Here is a 27,463-nt window from a genome sequence, read left to right as displayed (position 1 = left end):
AAGTTGTTTTGATCTTATCAAAATTATTGTGTACATGTGAGGGAAATAAATTTTTTTTGTTTAAGTTTCCAGATATACTTGACAATTTTTGTATAGATAATTCTCTCATTATTTTTTCCCATTCAATGTAAAATAAAAAATTTTCTGCAAAAGTCTTTTGAGGAAAAAACTTTTAGCCTAATTAGAAAAAACATTTTTTTTTTTTTAAATTTCCACTTTGCCCATCTGAAATTTTTAAAGTTATCAGACACCATTCTTAATTAATACACACACAAGATCTTCTAGTGTTTGGTAGTCTTGGCTCCTATCCAAGTATTATAATTATTTCCAAAGACTTTTTAAAGTTGGTTCTAAACTTGTGGTATTGGTCATAACAGCTATTTTTTTTTTTACTGGGGTAACTAAAATAAATCTTAAAATTATTAAAGCAGTGTATAAAATGTGTTAGTTTAAATTTAGAGTATTATATTTCTAAGAATAATAACATTTTTTCAGAATGATGCTATTGACTATCTATCTTTAAATATTTCTTATAGTTTTTGTTTCTAGAGATATTTCACAGTTTAGTTATTATTAGGATTTATATCTATGTGTTGTCCAGTGGAAAATAACTTCTTAGTGGGAGTTAAAGTTCATTCTTACTGGTTTTATTAACTGTATTTTAATGCTCAAAAGACCTATTTAGATATTGAACTTGACCTAGGCCTTCTTGATAGAAGTATGAAAGTCGTGATAATGTAATCTACCTCTAGTTTCATTTTAAAAGGGGAATAGCATTTAAAAATCAGAGGAGAAAATAGTGAAATATTTACTCCTGATTGAATTAGATGTAGGGAGATGCCAAACTGCTTAATAATTTGTATTCATTCTCTCTCTGTCTCTCTCTCTCTCTCTCTCTCTTCCTCTCTCTCTTTTCCTCTCTCTCTCTCTTTCTTACTCCATTCCTTTCCCCTCTACTCCCAAAGTAAATCTTGCTTCTCTGTTGCTACAGAGGTGGGGCTCAGATGAGCTTTTTATATAAAAAATATGCTAAAAGGCTCTTAGCATTTAATATATTATTATATGCTTAAGTTTTTTATTCATTGAACATTTAGGGAGTTCCAAACATTCTTTATATTCTAGGGGCAGAATGGGAAGAGGGTGGAAGAAAATAAGAGTGAAACAGCTTCTTAGTGATGCCCTTGATCCTTCTGATCATTTTCCTTTAGCAGCAGACTTTTGTCTGCCTAGACTCATATCACAGAGGTTAGCACATTCATTCCTGCTGTCTCCTACTTTTCCCTTTCCTGTACTGAACTGAACTCCAGCTGTCTGCTTCATCATTCTCACGAATGTTTTCTTCATTTTTTATGCCTCTTCCACCTCTTCCCTATATCTTTGCTGTAATTAACAAACTTCCTTTAATCTTATACCACTTACTCTCTCTAACTCTTGACAACACTACAACCCTTGGCCTCCCTTTCCAGGACTGGTGACTTTTTTGCCCCTATCATCCATGTCCTCTTTTGGGCTTCTTCAATCCAAATTTATTTACTATTTCAGAATCTGTAGCAATTATCTACCAATCCTTAGGTCATTCTCTCTCTTTTCTTAATGAGTACAGTGTCTGACTCAATCTTCCTTTATACTTTTACTTCTTCCTTTCTTCTAGGGGATTTCTTTATAACTAAAGAAATAAAAATTTCTATAAATTTTAGAGATGTTCTCTCAAATATCCTAACTTCTTCACTATTCCTCAATTTATTTAATTCCATTTATCTATTCTCCCACTCCACCTCAGTTTCCTATATGCAAGCATGATTATACCTTCAATCTTGCCATAAACTTTTAAGCGTTCCACTTCCATATGCTACTCATTTTGGATCTCTTTGACTTTTCTGTCATGTCCCCACTAAACTCATCATTGGGGAATCTCATCATCATATAAGAGCCAATCAATCTTAGTAGTTACAACTCTTTGGTACTCTCTTCCCCTTTATTAGGAGAGTGGAACCTGAACTTTTCAACATCCATTTAAGGAGGAGTGATAGAGACATCTCCTTAGACATCTCATTTTCCTCTTGGCTGCACTCATTTTGGAAGTCTTTTGACTTTTCCATCTTACATCAATTATCTGTCCCCATTTTCATTTTTTTCTTGTGGATTATCTTCTCCCATTAGATTGAAGGCTCCTTAAGGACAGAGACTACCTTTCTCTTTCATATTTCTATCCTTAGTTCATAGCTAGGGACAATGTCTATGCTTAGCACATAGTAAATGTGGAATAAATGTTTATTGACTGTTGATTATTTATTGACTATTCAGGAATTCTGAATTTCTTTTATTTGATCCTAATATTTTGTCTTTCCTAATACCTTATTCTATTTAGACCTCTTCTTTGTGACAGTGTGATTTCTACTCCTTTTACCCTTCAGTATGATCTTTCATTTTCATCTTTGCTTTGTTGTCTTCTTCCATACCAATCTTGACCTTGGAGAAGCAATTCAATTCTATTATCTTCTATTCTTGAATTCCTTGTCCTTTTAACACCAACTGTACCTTGCCATATTCTAGCCTTGAATTATTTCCACCATTCACTTTCTTTGTTATTCTTACTAAATGGAACTAGAAGGTCATAAAACTATGGTTATGGATCCAATACAAGTTTTTTTCAATAATATTTTATTTTTCCAAATATATGCAAAGGTGGTTTTCAACATTCACCTCTGCAAAATCTTGTGTTACAAATTTTTGTCCTTCTCTCATCTTTTTGCCTGCCCCTTGAAAGACAGCAAACAATCTGATATAGGTTCCATATTTGTCATGCTGCACAGGAAAAAGCAAACCAAAAGGAAAAAAAAAACACGAGAAAGAAAAAAACCAAGCAAACAACAACAAAAAGGTGAAAATACTATGCTTTGATTCACATTCATTTCTTTCTCCTATTCCTCCTCTTCCTTTCTTCTTCCTGTCCCCCAACCTTCTCTCCCTCTCTCTTTTTCCTTTTCCCTCTCTTTTTCTCTCTATCTCACTTTTTACTGTTCCTACTCAGTCTCTTTTCCTGGTTCTTCATCTATTCCATGCCCACTAATTGTGAATATTCCCCAATTTTCTGTCCTAGACTGTCTTTTTATTTTCATGCTTTTATCTTACTTGATGATCTCATCAGATTCTCTGGGTTCATTTCCTATCTCTATGCAGATAATTTTCAGACCTATTAATTCAGCCCCCATCTCTCTCCTGGGCTCTAGTTCTATATCACCAAATGTCTATTGAACATTTTGAACTAGATGTTCCATTAGCATCTGAAATCATCATATGAGTTATGTTTTCAAAACTCATCTTTACTATAAAATCCACCCCTTACCCAAACTTCTCTATTACTGTCAAGTGCACCCCTGTCTTTCTAGTCCAAAATGTTCAACTTTGGGTCTCAACTTCAACTTGTCTAATACTTACTCCAATTTCTCTTCTTGACAACTCCAAAATTAATTGCTAGATATTATGATGTCTTTCTTTATATCTCTCTCCTCTGTTGCTTTTTTAGCATTCACAGAGCCACTATCCTATTTCAGGTCTCATCACCTCTACCATGTATTATTATAATAGATGTCAAAGATACCAAGGTCATCCCCTGCATCCCAGGCCATTGCCAGGATCCTGATTTTCTTTCTGCCACTGTTTTTCTATGACTCTGGGGAGAGAAGCTGAAAACTTTGTGCAACTCTGTTTCACTTAAATCCAATTCATGCACAAGTCAATACATCACCCTGTAATGTCAGTTCATCCTTTTCAGTGAAGGATAAACCACAACAATTTCTTAATTGGACCTCCTTCCTTTAGTTTTACCCCTACTCAAGTCCATCCTTCACAATATTGTCAAAGCCACTTTCTTCAAGTACAAATCTGACTATCCATATACTTTACAGTCCAGTTATACTGATTTGCTTGCTGATCCTTAACCATGACAATCCATTTTGTATTTTTAAGTCTTACACTAGCAATCTCCCATACCTGAAATGTTCTCCTTCCCACCCTTTGACTCTGGTATTCTCATTTACTTCCTTTAAGATTCACCTCATCCATTAGTCCTTCCATTCCCCACAGTTATTAGTAGTGCCTTCCCCTCTACCTTCCATTTACTATGTATGTAACTTTTGAATACCTATATTTTTTTTCCATTAGAGTGTAAGCTTATTGAGGACAGGGACTCTTTTTTTTAGCATTTGTGTGTGTATGTGTTCTTTGTGGTGAATATAGTGCCTGGCACATAGTAAGTATATAAATGTTAGTCAATTGATATCCTTAGATCATGTTTTTTCTGTGTCTTTCTTTTTCCTCACTTGTCTTTTTTGCCTTTTCTGTGTGTCATGATTTCTAAAACTTATTGCTTTAATAATAAATGCTAAATAAATATAAAATTAAAGTATGTTACTATCTTTTATCTCATATCATTGGGAAACGAGGTTTTTATTTTAAAAATTTTAATTTTTTAATTTTTTGTTTTAACCTTTAGAGATAGCTTCTTAAACATAGTATACTTGATATAATTTAACACTAAGAAGTAACATTATATAGTGAAGGACACTGAGGAAAACAGTTAGAAAATTTGAGTTTTATTAACTGTATTTTAATGCTCAAAGACCTATTTAGATATTGAACTTAACCTAGGCCTTCTTGATAGAAGTATGAAAGTCATTAATATGAAAGAGTTAGAAAATTTGAGTTAGAATTTGAGTTAGAAAATTTGGGCTTAAGTTATGACTTTTTAGTTTACTAGTTTTGTGATATTGAAAAGGCTTTTGTATGGATTGAAAAAATTAGACTAGATTATTTTACAGGATGCTCAGAGTTCTTAACATTCTGTGATTCTACTATATACTTTACTCAGTAATGCTTAATTGTTGAGGAATGTAGATCTATTGAATCTTCTCCTAAATTGTCCTAGGCTGTTTTGATTATGATTTTGCTTTTTATAGACTTCTTTTTTCTTTGTTGTAACTGTCATATTTTACTGCTCTTATTGTTTTCTGCTTCTAATAATCCTTGCTCCCAAATTCATTTGTTGTTTTTGGAATTTGGGAAGACTCATAACTAGGCTTATGAGATTGTATTTCAAAGATGAGATATAAGACCTTCTAAAGAAGGGCCGAGATTGCTGGTTCATTGACTTTTCTATAAGATTTTACTATGTATTCAGTAAACAAATTGGACTATCAAAATGTTCCACTTCCTTTAGAAGATTAGAGCTTTATATTTTTTTGTTTGTAAAAGAGCCCTTACTAGTTGTTAAATTTATTTGAATAAATCAGTACCTCTTTCTTTAATTCTTCTGATAAAACTGTGTTTACAGGTTCATTTATGTAGTTCCCACTTATTACTCCGAAGGGCAGCAGTTGCATGTCTTCGACAACTTGCACAGCGAGAAGCTGCTGAAGTATGTGAATATGCTATGAGCCTTGCAAAAAATGCAGGAGACAAAGAAAGCAGTGGCATCAGTAAGTGAGCCTTGTATTTAATATTCCTTTCCGTTGAAGTGTATATATTTGTGACATTATATAGATAGGTTTGTTTGTTATTAGCTAGTAGAATTTTAATATAAAAATATATGACTTTCCTTCTTTTTGACATGTAAATTCATATATGAACAGTCATATATTAATAGACACTTTTAAAAATCCAATGTGTTGCTCTTGCTTTCTGTTTCTCTTTTTCCCTCTGTCTGTCTGTCTCTGTCTGTCTTTGTCTCTTCCCTACCCCTCTCTCTTTAATTTTACTGCTTTTTAACCAAGAATTGTAATCCAAATAGTATATTTTGTGCATTTCCTTAAGCTTCTTAGGGGAATATCTGAAATGAATAAATTGATTAAGTATTTATCATATCAATAATAATAAAGAATTTTTTTTTAATAGCCTTTTATTTACAGGATATATGCATGGGTAACTTTACAGCATTAACAATTGCCAAACCTCTTGTTCCAATTTTTCAACTCTTACCCCCTCACCCCCTCCCCCAGATGGCAGGATGACCAGTAGATGTTAAATATATTAAAATATAAATTAGATACACAATAAGTATACATAACCAAAACGTTATTTTGCTGTACAAAAAGAATCAGACTCTGAAATATTGTACAATTAGCTTGTGAAGGAAATAAAAAATGCAGGTGTGCATAAATATAGGGATTGGGAATTCAATGTAATGGTTTTTAGTCATCTCCCAGAGTTCTTTTTCTGGGCATAGCTGGTTCAGTTCATTACTGCTCCTTTGGAAATGATTTGGGTTGATCTCATTGCTGAGGATGGCCTGGTCCATCAGAACTGGTCATCATCTAGTATTGTTGTTGAAGTATATAATGATCTCCTGGTCCTGCTCATTTCATTCAGCATCACTTCGTGTAAGTCTCTCCAGGCCTTTCTGAAATTATCCTGTTGGTCATTTCTTAAAGAACAGTAATATTCCATAATATTCATATACCATAATTTATTCAGCCATTCTCCAACTGATGGACATCCATTCAGTTTCCAGTTTTTAGCCACTACAAAAAGGGCTGCCACAAACATTCGTGCACATACAGGTCCCTTTCCCTTCTTTATAATCTCTTTGGGATATAATCCCAGTAGTGACATTGCTGCATCAAAGGGTATGCACAGTTTGATAACTTTTTGAGCATAGTTCCAAACTACTCTCCAAAATGGTTGGATTCGTTCACAACTCCACCGACAATGCATCAATGTCCCAGTTTTCCCGCATCCCCTCCAACAATCATCATTATAATAAAGAATTTTGAAGGTGAAGATAAGGGAAAATCTTCGAGGTTTAGAGGCAACTGAAAGTTTTGGCTAAGTAGGCACCTTTAAAATACCTTTTACAGTAACAAAAAAAATTTAGTTGTAAGTGGATAAAACATCTCGCTGCATTTGCTATATTGCTAAGGAAAGCTTAGTCTGTACTTAATTTCTTATTTTTGTGGAGAGATTTAATTCATTTTTGGCCTCAAGAAAAGAGTATGCAGTTTTGTAATACATTTGGAGTCCATGGTGACATGTGGCAACTTATATTAGTAAAACAAGAAGCGAGAGCAATGCCTAGTTTTTAATAGGGAAAATTCATAATCTCTGAACTAGTCCTAAAGGTATATAAAACTAACAATATTTTCAATAAAATAATTTAAAAATATAATCACCTAATATACTGTAATAGACTGTCTATACTTTAAAGTGTCACAGTGTACATTACCATTAAGTATCACTGTGCCATCTTTTTTTACTTAAAGGAGAAAATGCTGCATTACAGGAAGAGGAGTCAATAGTAATAATAATTATTATGATAATAATAGTAATAGCTGACACTTATGTACTGTGTTTACTGTGTTCCAGGGACTGTGCTAAGCCTTTTTTTTTTTTTTAAACAAATACCTCATTTAGAGGTAGAAATTAGAAATTAGCTATATTAGAAATAGCTGAATTAAAAGAATCATTAAAAATCCTTCAAAAATAGGTGAAGTTAAAGAATCAATAAAAATCCTTCAAAATAAAGGAATCAGTTCAGTTTCAAATTGATAAATATTGGACATTTTATGTATACAAAGAAGATATTTGAGAGAATAACATATAGTTCTTGTCTTCAAGGAGCTTATATCTATATATATACTACTACAGAAATAAGTATATAACTGTGGTATAAAGTTAATATTATGAAAATGAAGTGGATTGTCTTGGGAGTCAGTAGATTCCCTTTTATTAGATGTGTTTTAAAGAGGATTTTTATCCAGGTGTGTGCTAGACTGGATAGTTTCTATGGTCCCTTTCTACCTTGAGAGATTTTTATTCTCTTAGGGAAAAACGCATAAACTGTTGATTATTAAAATCTTGTTTTTAAGGCTTAATGAGCCATTTTGGGATTTTTTTTAGCGAGCATATATTGAATTAATTTTTTCAATCAGAATATATGTTAACAAATAAACAAGTTCAAAGGTGTTTATTAAGCATTTACCATTTTTTGAGCACAGTGGTAAATACTGGAGAGTACATAGAAAAATTAAAAACAGTCTTAATCAGAGAGGCAGATAAAATGCAAATAACTATCTGCATACAAAATATAGAAAGGTTGAATTGGAGGGGGAATCTCAGGGGGAAAGATCTAACAAGGGGAACCAAGAAAAGCTTCTTCCTAAAGGTGAGATTTGAGGCAAACCAGGAGGTATAAATTGAGGAAATTAGAACATTCTGGACATTCCAGAGAACAGCCAGTAAAAATGTGTGGAGTTGAGAGAGGAAATATCTTTCACAAAGAACAGCAAGGAAGCCTGTGACACTTTGGATCACAGAATACATAGAAGGTAATGGTATGAAAGAAGATAAGAAAGTAAAAAGGAGCCAGGTTGTGAAGAGCTTTGAATTTCAAACAAGATTTTACTTTTAATCCTGGTGGTGATTGGGAGCTACTGGGGTTTATTGAGTAGGGGAGTGACATAATTAGAACTTCATTTTTGGAAGATCTTTTTGACAACTGAATGGAGTATGGACTGTGTTGAAAAAATATTTGAGTCTAGGAGACCAAGCAGCAGGCTGTTAGAATATTCCAGATATAAGATGATGGGCCAGTTCTTTCCTCTAGCTGAGATGTGCCTCATCCTTCTTCCACATAATAAATCTTCATATATTTGAAGACATTCCCGGTGTTTTCAACTGATCATTATGTGGCATGATCTCAAGGTAGCATTATCAGGTAGCATGGCAGTTAGAGAAAAGAAAGATGCATATATGCGAGATGTTTCAATGGTAGAATCAATGGGACTTCACAACAGATTTTATGTGAGGGGTTGGAGATAAGAGAAAGTAATGGATTAGTGATTGTACCTAAGTTGTGAGCCTGCATGACTAGGAAGGTGGTAGTATTCTTGACAGTAATAGGGAAAAGGGAAAAATTTGGGTTTAGTTTTTGCTTAGTTTTGGACATGTTGGATTTAATATGTCTACAAGATATCAAGCTCTAACTTATGTGTGCTGTATATTTTGAATCCAGGTATTACAATATTTGTTAAAAGACTTCATGGTGCTCTGTTCAGGGCATTTGATTCATAAATATATAGTTCTTACCCCTACTCTCAAATTAAATTTGACAATAATTTACTTTGAAAAGATGGTATACATAGAGTGTATGCATTTAAAAAGATGGAAATTTATTGGTTTTTTTTTCCTTTTTTTTTCACTTTAAAAAAATTATTATTAAAGCTTTTTATTTACAAAGTATATGCACGGGTAATTTTTCCAACATTGACTCATGCATAACCTCTTGTTCCAAATTTTCCCTTCCTTCCCCGACTCCCTCCCCTAGCTAGTAGGTAGTCCAATACATGTTAAATATGTTGAAATACATGTTAGATGATGGAAATTTATTGTAAGGCCTGCTGAATTTATTTATTTATTGAATGGTTGGTTATCCTATTGGGAATAAGTAAGTATTATCATAGTTATTGCCTAAGAGTGGGCCACAGATGCTTTATAAACATGTTCTTTTGTGAAAATTATTTTACAGATATGAATCCTTTTGCACCAGGGGTCAGTTCTCGCCGTGATATCCATTGTCGACACCAAGGTGTCAATATAACAGAAACTGGTTTAGAAGGGCTTCTTTTTGGAATGCTAGACCGGGAGACTGATAGAAAATTATGTTCGGATATCCATGATACTTTAGGACATATGCTTTCATCTCTGGCTGTAGACAAACTTTCACATTGGCTAATGCTTTGTAAGGATGTTCTGGCAGCATCCAGTGGTATGTATTGAATAAATGTATTTTATTATAACTAATCTTATTTAGAATTGTCTTGCTTGTTATATATTTACCACAATTTTCTTGATTGAATAATGATGTAAGACATATTTATAAGTGTAAAGTTATAACTTAATTGTCTATTAACTTGGAACTTGGAAATCTCTATTATATGTATGGACTAATTTTTTGAAGATTAATTTTGAATAGCTAACTTTACTTTTAGAAATGTTTTGTTAATGATTTTTTTTTTTTACATAGCTACTTTTTGTTATTATCTTATCATAGAAAGCTCCCTTATAACAAAGAAATACAGTTAAGAAAAACAAGTGAACACATCAAATGTATTTGACAATATATTTCTCAGTGTATAACTAGTCCATCACTTCTCTTCTGAGAGAAGGGAAATTGTAACTATTGGCTTTTATGGTGATCTGAATTCTTAAGACTTTTAGAATTTCCCTTTCCATTTTTATGGTCATTAAATATATTTTTTTCTTAATTTTTAAATATTTTCTTTGGTAATAAGATGGTTTTCTTACATTTCCTGATATCTGACCACATCACTCTCATACACAATAAACTCCAGCAACTATCCATCATTTCCAAGATCAAATATAAAGTTTTCTGTTTTACATTTAAAATGCTTCACAACCTAACTTCTCCTTACCTTTCCACCCTTTATATGCTACTTAAGTACCATTCGTCATTAAATGGCTGCCAGGACTTTTTGAAACCTGAGATTCTGTTGTTTTTGGAGTCATAAATTTGAAGTTATAAACCTTGGAATCATACTTGATTATTTACACTCTTATACCTTACATCCAGTTAGTTGGCAATTTTTTTGATTTTGCCTCCATGGTAACTCCTGCATTAATCTCTTTTTCAACATTCAAATGACTGTGGCTCTCATCCAGGCTCAGTAGTATCTAAATGGCTTTCCTGTTTCTCATACCATCCTCTGAACAATATTATTTTCCACTTAGGTGATTTAATAATATTTCTAAAACATATGTCACTACCCTAATTAAAAACCTTCATTCACACCTTATTACTTCTAGGATAGAGTAAAAATTCCTTCACCAGGAATTTAAAGTCTTCTACAATTTAGTTTCACCTCATTTTTCCAGCTTTATTACTGCCCTCTATGCACCTTATATTCCAAACAAGCTATTGCCAAGATTGAACAAATGTTACTTCTTTGTATTTTTATCCCTTACCTCTTTATATTTGTGCAGTCTTTCATCCACGACTAAAATGTTGTTGTTCCTTACTTGTGCCTTTCAGAATTCTTATCTATCTTGAATTCTCAGAAATCCCATGGCTTTCTTAAAGCCATTTCTGAACCCCTCAAGTTATACTTTCTATTTCCTCAAATCACCTTATCTTCATTTTTCTTGTTATAGAATGAAAGATTCCTGAGTACAGGACATATTGTTTTTGTGTTTGCATCCTTTGTGCCTAGCAGAGTGCCTTGCACATACATGCTTAATAAGTGTGGATGAATTGCCTTAGATTTATGTGCTTCTGTTCCTTACAGATATGAGCACTACAACCCCTTTAAGTAGTGGAAAGGATGAAGAATCTGAGAAGAAGGATGAGATGGATGATGATACTATGTTTACCACATTAGGTGAAGAGGATAAATCAAAGCCATCTGTAGCTCCTCGCTGGGCTACTCGAGTGTTTGCTGCTGACTGCTTGTGTCGAGTCATCATGTTGTGTGAGAATGCAGATCAGGCTCATTTTGATCTTGCTATGGCACGTTCAGCCAAATTGAAAAATCCTGCAAGTAAATATAGAATTTTTTCATTTGTAAATCTTGTTATTATTTTTTACCAAAAGACTTGTATTTTACTATAATTAAAGTATTTTAGAATTACTCTTTTCAAAGATACTGTACATTCCCTTGTTCCTATCCAAGTTGGATTTCGTATCCATATAACATCTGACTTTGCATACTCATATGTTTAATAATATATGTTTATATATATCTTTATATCTTATAGTTTACAAAATGGTTCTATCTATATTATTTTATTACTGACCATAGCTTTGTGAAGTAGTATAGGTATTATTACTATATGAAAAATAAGAAATCTAAGACTCAGAAATGTAGTGTTTTTTCCCCAACATGTGACAGAGCTTGAAATTCAAATTCATATCTTCTGACTCCAGGTCCAGTGTTCTTTTTACTATGCCTGAAAAATGTTATGAAGACTGGGGCTCACATATTCAAAAATAAGAATAGCATTTTTTTTACTACTTTATCTTCAGGATAAGAAGAATAATACTTTTGATTATTAATATGTTTTATACTTTTATCCAGAATAATCTTTAGTATAATGAAAAAAATTGCTATAGCATGACTTTTTTAAGGCAAAGGGATCACTTACAGACTAAACCATAGAGAATGTTAAAACTATGGAGTGGTAGTTCAATTTTTATTATCCCTAATTTACAAATAAGGAATAATTCTCAGTTGACTTTTTCATGGCCACAGTCGCCAAATGGCAGAAATAGAACTCAAATTTAAATTCTCTGACTACAGATCCGGAGTTCTTTGTATTACTCTAGGATATAAAGTGTAATGAAACTGTTAAATGAGATAACATCTGCAAGACATTTTGCAAACCTTTAAAGTTCTGTGTAAATGCTAGTCATTATTATTACAGTGACTGTGCAGTTGATTGTGCTACACTCTAGTAGATAGAAGCAGACATCAACTTAGCATCAAGTTTCATAAAGTTATGGTACTGTCTCCATTATGCTATGTGCTAGCATAAAGCAAAGAAGTTCATTTTGGACTGTGTGCTGGAGATGAATATCAAAAGCAACTTCCTTTCCTCACCCCTCTCCTCTCTACTGTGCCACAACTATATTAAGTAAGGAGAATTATGTAAACCAGTTTTACATTACCTGAAATGGTGGTATAAACTGCTTAGATGGCCTAAATTTTGTTCAGCTTACAGCACTATATTTGAGAGAATGGGGAAATGGGCAGCAAGTAAAGCTCAGAAGCTTCCAGAGGCTTGGCTGTAATACTATATGTTTTTACTCTCCTGTCTTCTTTTTTGATGTGGTATATGTTGTCAGTTCTGCCATACCACTGGGCAGGTGAATCATGCATGAGTTCCTCTGCTGTCACTGTATTTTCCAAGGAGGCTTTATGTAGTCCTTGGTTGGGACTAATACTATTAATACTACTTGGGAGCTAGGATGGAAGGTACATACAAGAATAGATCTATCATCTATATGATTATTTTTTAAATTAAAATATATTTTTATACTAATAACTCTTTATTTTTAAAAATACATGCAAAGATTGTTTTCATCAATCACCCTCACAAAACCTTGTGTCCCAAATTTTTCTCCCTCCCTCCTCTTTCCCCTCCTCTAGGCAGCAAGTAATCCAACATAGGTTAAACATATATAATTCTTCTAAACATGTTTCCACATTTATCATGCTGCAACATGAAAAATCAACTCAAAAGCAGGGAAAATAAAAAAGAAAAAACAAGCAAGTAAACAACAACCAAAAAAAAAGGTGAAAATACTATGTTGTGATCTACATTCAGTCTCCATACCCTCTTTGTGGATGCAGATGACTCAACACCAGTCTGTTGGAAGTATATTGAATCACCTCATTATTGAAAAAAGTCAAGTCCATCACATAAAAGATCCTATAATCTTCTTGTTGCTATCTATAATGTTCTCTTGGTTCTACTCATTTCACTTAGCATCAGTTCATGTAAGTCTAGGCCTTACTCTAGGCCTTTCTGAAATCATTCTGCTGGTCATTTCTTATAGAAGAGTAATATTCCATTACCTTCACATATCATAACTTTTTCACCATTCCTCAACCGATGGGCATTCGCTCAGTTTGCAATTCCTTGCCACTTCAAAAAGTGGCAAACATTTTTGCATATGTGGATCCTTTTCCCTTTTTTATGATTTTTTGGGGATCCAGACCCAGTAGAGACACTGCTGGATCAAAAGGTATGCAGAGTTTGATAGTCTTTTGGGGCTAGTTCCAAATTGCTCCAGAATGGTTAGGTCAGTTCACAAGTCTACCAACAATGTATTAGTGTCCCAGTTTTCCCACATCCCATTCAACAATAATCATTATTCTTTCCTGTCATTTTAGCTACTCTGAGAGGTGTGAAGTGGTACCTCTGAGTTGTCTTAATTTGCATTTTTAATAGTGATTCAGAACATTTTTCCCCCCACATGACTAGAAATGGCTTTAGTTTCTTTATCTGAAAATAGTCTGTACATATCCTTTGATCATTTATCATTTTGAGAATGATTTGTATTTTTATTAATTTGAGTCAGATCTCTATATGTTTTACAAATGAGGCCTTTATCAAAAACCTTGGATGTAAAAAAATTTTTCCAATTGTCTACTTCCCTTCTAATCTTGACTGCCACCTATGTGCTCATTCATAGCCCTATTATTGGGGAACCTTGTCTTGCAATGAGCATTTTTGTGATAACACATGATGCCTCTTTAATAATGCTTTCCCTAGATCTAATTGCTTTGTTGCTTTTAAGTTCTACAACGATTTCATCATTTATTCATTAGCATTTATTGAACTCCCTATATGTTATAAATTGTATTAGTTGCTAATGCAGATATCAAGATGAGCAGGTTTATTATGGTCCCTTTACGGAGATTTTATCCTAAGTAACATATTTGTACTAAAATTTAGACCAAATGGTCGAAGTATCTAGTCCTGAGGTAACAACAACTTTTAGAGCTGGAGAGTCTTGGAAGTGATCATTTCTAATCCTAACCCCTTCCTCACTTTATAGATGAGAACATTGAGGCTCAAAACAGTTGATTGATTTGTCCAAAATCACATTGGTAATAAAAGGCAGAGCTTAGATAAGAACTATTAAGTTCTTATCTAAAGTCTGTCTCTAAATCCAGTGTTCTCTCCACTTTAACTCACTGCTGTGGCTCAGCTTTGCTGAAGTAGTCATATAAGGCAAGCAAGGATAAAAGAAGATATTCTATTCTATAAAATAAGAAGAGAGGTATATGAAAGAAGAGAAGGTAATCAGTAATGTTAAATGAATAAAATTTATATAAACAACAATAGTATTCATTTACATAAAATAAATTGCATAGGTTAAGAGGTTTATAGGTTGAAAACTAAGAAAAAAATTAGCTTCCACAATTTTGAGAATTTGTGTTTTCTATCTATCTCTTAATTTCTGATTTCATCTATATTTTGTTATTTAAAGTAGTTTCTCAAGAATTTTAGGGATTATTTAAAGGTGTCAGTTTTTTAATATTACTTGTCACTACAAATTCAATCAGAACCTCTATAGTTGACTTATGTGAAAGTTTGCCAAAAGATTTGAAAATATTGAGATGAGTCTTTAAAGTGATATCATGGCTATTTTTAAATTTAATGAAATATGTTATTAGTAATTTCCACCAGCAATTTATTTAAAATAAGTTTCCATGTCAATACATAGAATATCTTTTAGAAAGTTTCCACTTTGGTTTCTATTTTTATTTTTAGATGATCTTCTAGTGCTCCATCTCTCTGACCTGATACGCATGGCATTCATGGCTGCTACAGATCACAGCAACCAGCTGCGGATGGCTGGACTCCAAGCACTTGAGGACATTATCAAGAAATTTGCATCCGTGCCTGAGCCAGAATTTCCAGGTCATGTGATTTTGGAGCAGTACCAAGCTAATGTAAGATAATATTTAGTAAATCATCTCTTAATATATGGCATTTGAGTAACAATGTTGAGATCTCTGATTCCTTAAGGTTTTTTTGTTTGAGAAGCCAGTGTGTTCACTTATATAGGAAGTACTTATCTACTATGTCACTGTATCATCTGATATTCAAAGAAACTGTGTTATGTGAAAATGGTTTAACAAATTTTTGTGAGGTCTTATTATAATAATGATAAAACAAGGATAAAATCCCATCTCAAATGGGTTGTACTTGGGGAGTGACTACTTCACCATATTATGTTTAAAATCATTTTGTGGATCTGCTATTATTTTTAGGATTTATAATTTGACCAGTGCTTTTCAGAGCAAAAATCAATTTTCTCTTGTTTGTCAATTGTAATGTTTAAATTTAAGTTAAATCTTAATAAAGGCAGTTGAAAATTAAGACTAGAAAATATTAGATGAAATCTTTAATCTTTGCAAATTTAAATTTTTTTCTCTTGTAATTAATAATAGAAATAGATATATTTTCTCCAAATTAAGTTATAGATTTTATCCTGTTAAATCAAAACTTTTTATTGAGATTGTGTACTTAAAGAAATAAAAAACACAAACTCTTACAACAAAGAATATTGAAATTTCTTAGAGTTAATAAAGTAGATGTTTTATTTATAGTTAATCATTAAAGTGGTTAATATGCAGAGAAATTTTTGTTATAAATATTTATTTTGCTTAAGTTCATTTATAATTCAATAAATAGCATACTAAGTTTTTCTTAATTCTTTTGTTAATATGGCTTCTTTAAAAAACTTAGCAGTCACACACACACACACACACACACACACACACACAAACGCACATCCTAGTCTCTTGTCTAGTACTTTCATTAAGATTGTGCTAGAATTCCAAGAGTACTATTGGATTAAATTTAAAAGCCAGTATCTAGTTTGCAGAGAATACTTCAATATACATCAAAGGACCCTGATTTCATTGTTATGTGTGCTTGTTCCATTATTCCAGATTACAGCCTCTCTGTGTTTTGTAATCTGAAAAATTCATCACCTCATTGTCAATCTGTGGTGACATATCTAATTTTAGGTAGGCTTATTCGCAAGTGATAGGCATATTATCCAGCACAAGTCCTAAACAGAAAACTTTCCTAGTTTGTTAAGAGATACTGGAATTTATGCTTCATTCTCATAATTGTTTATTGAATTTAACTTAATTGACTGATCTTCTTTACAAGTAAATGATAAATATAGATTCCACCCCACCTGGGCTACATAAAACTTGATAATCACTTTTCAATATCTTGTGTCCATCTCAGCAGGGAAACAGCATTAATAAATGGCAGTAATACTGCCACCATTCCCATTCCCATGGTTATAATATAATGGATTCAATTGGCAAGATCAGGAAGTCATTCTAAATTTGGAAGTTTAATGTATATGAAAGACTTTAAAAACTTTTACCAAAACTGATTAAGAATATGGTGACATTAGTTTCTCACAAATTAAATTTCATCTCCTTGTCATAATCAGTATTTAAATACTAACACCATTAATAGTAAATAGATGTTGTTGTGCTTGACTTGAGAGATATAAAGATAAAGCTGAAAACATTTCTCTCTTTTTTTTTATTTTTATTTTTATTTATTTTTATTTTTTTTATTTAATAGCCTTTTATTTACAGGATATATACATGGGTAACTTTACAGGATTAACAATTGCCAAACCTCTTGTTCCAATTTTTCACCTCTTACCCCCCCCCCTTCCCTAGATGGCAGGATGACCAGTAGATGTTAAATATATTAAAATATAACTTAGATACACAATAAGTATACATGACCAAAACATTATTTTGCTGTACAAAAAGAATCAGACTCTGAATTATTGTACAATTAGCTTGTGAAGGAAATCAAAAATGCATGTGTGCATAAATATAGGGATTGGGAATTCAATGTAATGGTTTTTAGTCATCTCCCAGAGTTCTTTTTCTGGGCATAGCTAGTTCAGTTCATTACAGCTCCATTAGAAATGATTTGGTTGATCTCGTTGCTGAGGATGGCCTGATCCATCAGAACTGGTCATCATCTAGTATTGTTGTTGAAGTATATAATGATCTCCTGGTCCTGCTCATTTCACTCAGCATCAGTTCGTGTAAGTCTCTCCAGGCCTTTCTGAAATCATCCTGTTGGTCATTTCTTACAGAACAGTAATATTCCATAATTTTCATATACCACAATTTATTCAGCCATTCTCCAACTGATGGACATCCATTCAGTTTCCAGTTTCTAGCCACTACAAAAAGGGCTGCCACAAACATTCATGCACATACAGGTCCCTTTCCCTTCTTTATAATCTCTTTGGGATATAAGCCCAGTAGTAACACTGCTGGATCAAAGGGTATGCACAGTTTGATAACTTTTTGAGCATAGTTCCAAACTACTCTCCAAAATGGTTGGATTCATTCACAACTCCACCAACAATGCATCAATGTCCCAGTTTTCCCGCATCCCCTCCAACAATCATCATTATTTTTTCCTGTCATCTTAGCCAATCTGACAGGTGTGTAGTGGTATCTTAGAGTTGTCTTAATTTGCATTTCTCTGATTAATAATGACTTGGAGCATCTTGAAAACATTTCTCAAAAAGTTAGCATTGTACTGGGGGAGGGTTGGAATGTTATACTCCTCAATCAGACTTTTCTTAAATCCTTTCATTTCTACATACCCTGTTCTTTCTTTCCTCTTTCTTAATGGCCTTATGAGCTCTCATGACTTTAATATCATTTCCATACCAATGTCTCCCCATCTAAATAGCTAATCCCAGTCCCAGTCTTCTGAGCTTCAATTTACATCATTAGCTGCTTATTGGACATTTTAAAGTAAATGTCCCAGAGATATCTCAGACTCAGCATATCTTTAAAAAGTACTTATTTTCTTTCTTTCCTCATACCCCGTACTCAGTCTTCTAAATTTGTCTATTTCTCTTAAAGGCACCAGTATTTTTCCAGTCTCCCATACCCTAGGGGTACCTTGGCATAATCCTTCACTCCATATACCTAATCAGGTGCCAGATCTTGCCATTTCTTTCTCCATAAAATTTCACATTTCTGAAAGGCGTCTTCTGTGCCCCGCCACAGTTATCATCTTAGTTTAATTTCTCATCACTTCTTCCTGTGCTATTGCCATGGTCTGCTCAATGGGCTCCCTGTTCCAAGTTTCTCATCAATGTATCTTCCACACTAGTACCAAAATGATTTTTCTTAAGTGTAACTTTGACCCAGTCAATTTCAGTGGTCCCTCTAGGTTTAAATATAAACCCTAGCATTTTAGTATTTAGAGGCCTTTGCCCCCAAACCATCTTTCTAGCCTCATTGAACATTACTCCTTCTTCTGCACTCTTAATCTAGCCAAAGTGGCTTTTCTCACATATGATGTTTCCTTTCTTTCATCTACATATATTTGTATTGACCATCTTTTATGTCTACCATATATTTCTTCCTCCCTTTGTCTCATGAAATTTCTTTCTTCCTTAAAGATACAGCTCAAGTACATTTTAAAGGTTAGGCTTTCCCCTAATAATATTCTTCCTCTCAAACTAAACTTATATATTACTTAGTATTTTATATTGTTTTTACATTTACTTGATATATACTTAAATATGTTCTTGTCATCTTTCCGATTGGAATGAAAACTTGTGGCAAAGAGGCCTTGTTTTCATTCTAACAGAGGTGGATAACATGGCAGGAGATTAATAACTGTCACTGATGCTAGATTGTTACTTTGGAACTCTGTTTAAAAGTAGTCATCAAATGTTAAAAATCGATTGACAAAAGATGCAATAGTTTTATATATGTTAGATCCTGACAACCTTTTAGCAAGTAAAGTTTTTGCCTTCAAGAACATAAAAGTTGCTTTCACTTTTATTATTTTTATTTGATGAATAAAACAATTGTTTTCCCCTTACCTAGGTGGGAGCTGCTCTCAGACCAGCTTTTTCACAAGATACTCCATCAGACATAATTGCAAAAGCTTGCCAGGTAGGGAAAAAAAATATTATTCTTATAGTTAAGGTGGACATCTTTAGAAATTGACTTTCCTTTCAAAAAACAAGAAAAATTAAGTAATATTTCTAACAATGGAAAAATTTAATGACTTTGAGTCTTTATATCTATCAAAATATCTTATAAGCAAACAGATCTAGAAATCATAAGTGAGACAAAAATAAATGATAAGTTTAAGGATTCTATGAGAATGACCTATGATAACCTATAATAATTAAACATTTATGATAATCCATAATACTTTGTAAGTTATTTGTAATCATAATAATTATATTATAATAATCAGTTCAGTAATAGGAAGATTTTTGGCCATTTGCATGGGATAACAACACTGTTATCTCATTTTATCCTCTTAACTCTGGGAGATAGGTATTCTCAAATCCAAATGAAGAAACTTAAGTAAACTTTTATTAAGTGACTTGCTATGAGATTATTTTCTTATCTTCAGAAAGATTGAAAATACTTTGTTCTGTTAATCGAAGTGAATTTTTTCACAGCTATGTTTCTTTATTTAGAAAACTAAGTATTCCAAAAATTGTTATTTGATTCTAAATTTTTTTATGGAATAAATTAAATATTTTTTCTATTGTAATGTTTTTAGGAACTTAAGGACTTCTTTAGTTCATATTAATCTATAAATAAGGTTGCAGATAATTCTAAAATGATTTGGACTTTTGAATATCTATCAGTGTAGAGTTATGCACCTGCTTGCACTATGGACAAAAAAGAAGAAAAATATCATTAGTAATAAATTCTTTCCTTTCTAAAAAAAAGAATATAAACCCTCATTAATTGACATATGCATCTTAGTTAATAAGACTGATTATTTAAAGGAATTAGTTTAGCAAAACCTTTTTTTCTTAAAATCATGGGAATATTTGGTAGTTATAAACAGACATTAATTTAAACTATTATGTCTTTTATAGAATTGCTTCAGTAAAGTCCTAAAAACTGTACTGTTCATACATTCTTCCCTGTCTTCTTCCAACAAGTACCTTTCTTCCTCTTATATTTGTGTTGCATTCTCCTTGTTGAGCAATGGTGCCTAGAAATTGCTAGGTCTGGAGTCAAGAAGGCTCATATTCCTGAGTTCAAATCTGGCCTCAGACACTTACTAAACTTGAGCAAATTACTTAATACTGTTTGCCTCAGTTTCCTCATCTGCAAAATTAGCTGGAGAAGATAATTGCAAACCAAGAATATCTCAAGTGGGGTCACAAAGAGTTGGATGTGACTGAAAAATAACTGAATAACAACAACAAATACTCCTTAAAGAATGCTTTTCTGCTTACATTTTAAGGAAAGAATTTCATTTGTTTGCATGAAAAATAACTTTATTATTCTTTGCCCAGGTTTGTAGTACATGGATTGGAAGTGGAGTTGTCAGTGATCTCAATGATCTCCGTCGAGTACACAATTTGCTTGTTTCCTCACTTGACAAAGTACAGGCAGGAAAAGGATCTTCCAGCCAACTTTATAGAGAGAGTGCAACAACCATGGAAAAATTGGCAGTGCTAAAAGCTTGGGCTGAGGTAGCAATTCATTTTTTTTTCTTTTGAAAACTTTGTGATTATTTTAAATTATTAATAATTTTATTATTTTAAAATAGTCTTAGAAAAGACTAATAAAATTAATAAATCTTTAGCCAACCTGATTATAGGGAAAAGAGCATAAAACCAAATTAAAAAAAACAACAAATGAACAAAGTGATGAAATCATTGCAAATCTATAAGAAATAAAACAAATTATATCAGAATCTACTATAAATAGCCATCAACAAAACAGAGAATTTTAAAAATGGGTTACCTTAAAAAAAAATAGAAGATACCCAAATGAAAAGAAGGTAAAATTGAGGTCTTTAATTATTTACATCTCAGAAAAGGAACCTAGAACAGTCTATAAATGAACTATCAAAGCAAAAAAACTCCTTGTGCAAATAGACTTAGAGAAGAACTTTTATCAAATATTTAAAGAAAAACTGTTATCTGTTCTATGAAGATTTTTCTCAGTAATTGAGAAATAAAATATTATGCCAAATTCCTTTTGTGAAATATTGTCCTAAAACTTAAGGGAAGAAAATGCTAAAACAAAGAAATAAAACCATAGATCAGTATCACTGAGGAATATTGATTTAAAAATTGTAAATAAAATCCTGGCAAAATATAGTAATTTATCTAAAATATCACTTATGATCAAATTGGATTTTTGTCAGAAATGCAATAATAGTTCATAGCTAGGAAAAGAATTTAATCTTATTAAAAAGGAAAACATTCAAAATCACATGAGTATCTCAATAGATAGAGAATAATTCTTTGACCAAAAAAAAGCTTTTTTATACTATAAGCCTTATAAAATATAAGCATAGATGGAAATAAATCTAAGATATCTGTGTGTGTGTGTGTGTGTGTGTATGAGAGAGAGAGAAACATATCTACTTGCCTATATATTTATCTAGATATCTATCTTTAAAGGAAACTTAACAAATTAATCTATGTAGAGCTAGACAAATGTGTTTCTAATATATGATGATTCTTCCTTGCATCCTTGGCATAAATTTAGTCAAATATAATACTATAGTTTTTTCTTGGGATTTTATTTAAAATATTTTTTATCATTATTCTTTAGTGATATATAAGGAACAGCTAAGTGTTGGAATAGATAGAGTGCCAGGCCTGGAATCAGGAAGACTCATCTTCCAGAGTTCAAATCTGGCCTTAGACATTTACTAGCTATGTGAACTGGAAAAAATCACTTAACCCTGTTTGCCTCAGTTTCCTCATCTGTAAAATGATCTGGAGAAGAAAATGGTAAATTACTCCAGTATTTTAGCCAAGAAAACCCCAAATGAGATCAGAGATTCAGATATTAGAGAAGAATGACTGTACAACAGTATTGTTCATAATCTTCCTTTATCATCCTCTTTTATGATGTTTTGAATTGTTTTGTTGTTTGATTAAAAAAAACAACAAAACCAGTTTTTGTCATGGGATTTTGTCAAGGATTCTTTTGAAAGCCTAATGTCTCTACTTTTCCAATTACAAACATTGATTAGTTGCCAATTTTTTGGATTTTCTTCTCTTGCAGTAAATCAAATGAAATGTCTCCAGATTTATATAAATTACTTCTTTATTATTATGGGGGAGCTTACATAAGTCATAAACACAAACATAAATTATAGAAAAAAAATTTTTAAATCAATGTTCACTCATTTGGCTATATTTCAGAAACCCGCACTGATAGCTGAATGAAAATTTCAAGTCATACTGTTTAACTTTAATTTTTTTTCTCCTCTTTTCAAAGCCAGTGTGTTTCTCAGTTCTTTCCACTCTTTGTCTATCCACCAGACATATCTAATTTCTTATGTTTTGTTTCCAAATGCCTCTTCTAATAATTTTTTATTCATCTTCCAGACTATTTTTTTTTAGTTTATTATTTTAATAGCACGACTTTTTGATTATTAACTTTTCAGTAACTATGAGAATCCCTTTGACCCTACAGATCCAACTGTTAACCTAAAATATGTAATCAATATTGATAGAAATGATGGGTGTAAATTATGCTATTTTTCTTTTCACAAGTGAAGTTGAAATTCTTACATGATTTATAAAATATGGAATGTTAGAGTTTGGGGGGGAAGGGGTGGGCTTGGCTAAATTCTAGGATCCAGATCAAGCTGCCTTTAAAAAAAAAAATGCCTTTCTACCATTTCATTTTACTTTTTTGTTTTAGCTTAGGCAATGGTTTATCCTTTTTGATAAATTCAGCATTTCTTTTAAATTAAGACAAGACTCAATATTTTAGTTAATAATCCTCGTAAGAAAATATAATTTTTTTCTAAGACTTGTTTCATTATTATTTTGAAATGAACAAAAGTATATTGTCATTAGTTATTATGGAATTTAATTTTGGACCCAAAGTGCACTACACTTTTCTTTGATTGTCAAATACAAATCTCTTAAGGATCTAAAATGGCTCAGCTGATGAAAAGCAGAGTGATAAAATAGAAATACAATTCATCTTCACAGAAAATTTTCTCAATTTCCAGCCACATTCAGCAACTTCCTCTAAAGAAGTGACAGTTGTAAAATCACAAGATCATTTCTCCAGTAACAACTATTCTGCTAACTGTCATATCTGTAATTCATTTGCTTCAGTAATGTGATCATAACATCATATAATGAAGATTAATAATGTGTATTCTTATTTTGTATTATACATTCAAAATTTTTATTGGATTCCTTCTTGAATTGTTAATGTTGCTAACAGTAAACATGACTTATTAAAATTGTATGCCAGAGATTACTCTGGTAGTTTAAACATAAAGAAAGGACTCTATCAGCTGAAAGTTTTCTCTCTCTCATGTTTCTCATAGCACTTTACCTCAACTTACTCTTTGTAGGAGCTATAATATTTTAGCATAATTATTGTCTTCATATTTGCCTTTTATTAGATTGTGTGCTTTTTGAAAGTTTTATATCATTCCCTGCATCTATCAGAGTATATTCAATGTAACCAGAAAGTAATAACTTTCATGAGTTTAGTTGAATTGAAATTGAATTTCTAATTTAGTATTGTTTTTATTAAGTTCCACATTTAGATTATTTATTAATCAATTAGTAACATATTCTTTAAAATATATCTGCTAGTTGTCAAAGCCCAGGACATATACAAAGGAGAAGCATATTTTAAGTCCAATAACAAGTATTTTTTAATGTTTTTCTCTCAAATCCTAGTAACTTTATCTTTATGTTTAGCAAACTAAGATAATTTTTGCTCAAAAAGAGAAAAGAATACATCTGAGTAAACTACAAGCATAGTATATAATTTTCAGTTTTTCTGTGCCAGAATATTGCATGGTCCTTAAGCAATATCATCACATTGGGATTTGAAAGAACATTTGTGAAATTCCTGTGCTTGAAAATCTCCCGTCCATAAACTTTCATACAGAACAGTCTATAAAATTACAAAAAAGACAGGAAAGGCAGTAAACATGAAACTTTATCCCAGTACAAACAAAGGAATTTCATGGAGTCTTTATGAGGTGGTACAAGGAAAGCAAGGGAATATGTTGGGCAGGGAAAGCATCCATAAAACAGGTCGGTCAGGAGGTGAAAATGTTTTAAACCATGTCAATAAAGTACTATAATATGAATAATTTAGTCTTATGATTACTGAGAATTCACAAAGCTGGTTGCTTTTATGAGGAATTGTGAAGAATTAAATATATAATTATGTTGGCTAAAAATATTTCTTTATTTCCTTTTTATTTATTTGTGTGCCATAACCTTGATCAGGTTTATGTTGTTGCCATGAATATTAAAAAGGAAGCAGAAACTAAACCAAAAAGAGCCATAAAAAATACTGATGATGAAGATGATGATTATGGGACCATAGATGAGTTGCCACCAGACAGTTTAATTACACTTGTACAACCTGAATTGCCAACACTTAGCCGCCTCTGGTTGGCAGCATTAAAAGATTATGCACTTTTGACTTTACCAGCTGAATTTTCAAGTCAGCTTCCACCAGATGGTAAGTATGATGGAGTTTTGTTTTTGGTGTGGTTCAGCATTAGGAATAACAAAAAAATTAAAGGCAAGTAGTAATAATATCTTACAGTTATGTAGTATTTTTAAAAAATTAACATATTTAAATTCTTTCAGAAATATATGCCTTTTTAAAGCATTGAATCTTTAATAATAGACTATGCTGCTATGGGACAGTTAGGTGGCACAGTTGGATATAGTGCCAGGGCTAGAGTCAGGAAGACTTATCTTCCTGAATCCAGATCTGACCTCTGACACTTCCTAGCTTTGTGACCCTCAGCAAGTAACAACCCTGTTTGCCCCCGTTTCCTCATCTGTAAAATGAGCTGGAACAGGAAATGGCAAAGTATTCCAATGTTTTTGTTAAGAAAACTCCATGACATTCTAAAATTTTCAAAGGACAAAGTAGTTGGGTAACTAATCATTTTATTAATAATATCAGCATTTTTTCAATAAAAGAAATGGTCATTTGGCCATCTTTCTCTTGGAACAAAGATAGTCATGGTAGTGGATTCATAGCTTATATACCCTTGGAAAAGTGGGTGCTTACAGAAGTTGGCAGTCAACTCTGGTTAAAAGTGATGAAGGAGGGGCAGCTGGGTGGCACAGTGGATAGAGCACCAGCCCTGAAGTCAGGAGGACCTGAGTTCAAATTTGACCTCAGACACTTAACACTACTTAGCTGTGTGACCCTGGGAAAGTCACTTAACTCTAATTGCCTCCGCAAAAAAAAAAAAAAAAAAAAAAAAAAAAAAGTAATGAAGGAGAGCAAATATTAACAATGAATGACTAGACCTATTCTAATGAATTTTGATTATGTCACTTGGTTCTAAATTACTAAGCCTTGAGCAATTTATTGAAATAATTTATCCCCATCCAAACCCTTATAGAGCATGATGGATTTCCTTATCTTAGATTACATTGCATATAAGGTTGTGTGGGCCTGATCATGATTGAGGAGAAAGTGAATTCACACTTCAGCGACTGAATTTGAAATAATGACTTTAGATAAAGGGGGAACTCTGGATTTCCCCAAATCATTATTTATGCAACATTTATTGCTTATGCAATAATAATTTTTTCTCTCAACTCCAAATAGGGTCACGAATAGTCAGATCCAACTGAAAAACAACTGGACAATATTGCTACAACATTCTTTCCCTTCTTCTCTATGAAAGCTCATGTTTATAGACCTTTAAATGATAACAGGCTTACCTGTTCATCCCAATAAAAAGTTGAATATTATCCCAAAATATTGGCCTTATGGTGTAATGGGCTGAGGCTTGAGTTGATGCACTGAGGTCCCAAGCATGTGAGGCTAAATAGTAATTGGACTATATTAATATACATGCTTGGATAAAGAATGGCCCCCACCCACTCTCTGTGCAAGTCCTGATGTGCTGTATAGGAAATGACGCTTTTGGTGAGTGGAGGCAGAGAGGCAGGAAGAGAGCCTGAGAGAGATTGCGGGCTGGGTTCGATTCTGGTGGCTTCTGGTCTAGCTAGCTTCTTGACTCAGCTGCTGACATTGCTATTGCCGATTCCCTTCTACCTCCAATCTTTCTTCATCTCTGCTAATAATAAAGATTGACGATTTTCCCCTAACCTGAATTCCTGTCTCCGGCTGATTTTAAAATACGTGGTCATCACATTATGGAACAACAAACTCCGAATAATAATTTATTAAATAACTCTTCATTTCCTCCATGATTTTCTTTAAAGGTATAGCATTAATGAAAGTTATAATGAATATTATATTTGTTCATTTTTAAAAATGCATTTCATTATATAATCATATAAGTAGTCTTATATGTAAACATCTTGTGTGTCCAAAAGGAAGTTATTCACATTCAGAATGCATTTACCTCTAGAAGGGAAAAAGTTAAAAATGAATATTAGATTCTCTGTCCAGCCCCAAAAAGCTATTAGTCCTTAGCAGTACTATAGAACTCAATCCCATATACAACATTTAGAGAATGAGAAAATACATTCAGATTCCTAATCAATTTATTTTGGTTCATAGCTCATTTGTAAGTTGGATATGGCTTATATACCAAAACTTGTTCCTCATTTAAGTCTTAACTATAAATATAATTCCTTGATGGGAAAAACCAATTTATTAAACATTTATTTAATGTCTACTATGCCATCTTACTTGTAAGTCACTGTGCTGGTCATGTTTTGTATGGAGTAGGAGAAAAGCAAAGTAGAAAAATGATCCAAGACCTGGTAGGGCCCTAGTAGAAGTAAAAAAAGAAAGATAAACTTGATTGTGGAAGGAAGAGAATGTTAGAATTATGGGTGGCCCTAACAAAGTTGAGAGAAGAATATTTATTAGCCTCAATTATGACACAAAAAAGACAAGGATGAGCTTCCTAAGTAGAAACTGTG

General features: G+C 32.4%; 1 protein-coding gene across 4 annotated transcripts in view; it reads left to right on the top strand.

Annotated features, from left to right (window-relative positions):
* The window catches only part of HEATR5B (HEAT repeat containing 5B), a 133,908-nt gene that overhangs the window by 80,785 nt on the left and 25,660 nt on the right, over positions 1-27,463 (top strand). For all 4 annotated transcript variants that reach the window (XM_031951270.1, XM_031951271.1, XM_031951272.1 and 1 more), the window contains 7 exons: positions 5,333-5,477; positions 9,521-9,760; positions 11,298-11,549; positions 15,292-15,473; positions 19,434-19,502; positions 20,879-21,058; positions 24,821-25,058. In XM_031951270.1, coding sequence (XP_031807130.1) covers positions 5,333-5,477; positions 9,521-9,760; positions 11,298-11,549; positions 15,292-15,473; positions 19,434-19,502; positions 20,879-21,058; positions 24,821-25,058 — 1,306 coding nt within the window. The remainder of the gene's footprint in view (positions 1-5,332; positions 5,478-9,520; positions 9,761-11,297; positions 11,550-15,291; positions 15,474-19,433; positions 19,503-20,878; positions 21,059-24,820; positions 25,059-27,463) is intronic.

Source organism: Sarcophilus harrisii, chromosome 2 (genome assembly GCF_902635505.1).
Source record: "Sarcophilus harrisii chromosome 2, mSarHar1.11, whole genome shotgun sequence".
NCBI lineage: Eukaryota > Metazoa > Chordata > Mammalia > Dasyuromorphia > Dasyuridae > Sarcophilus > Sarcophilus harrisii.
Note: the sequence above shows the minus strand (reverse complement) of the source record. Positions and strands in the feature narration are given on the sequence as shown.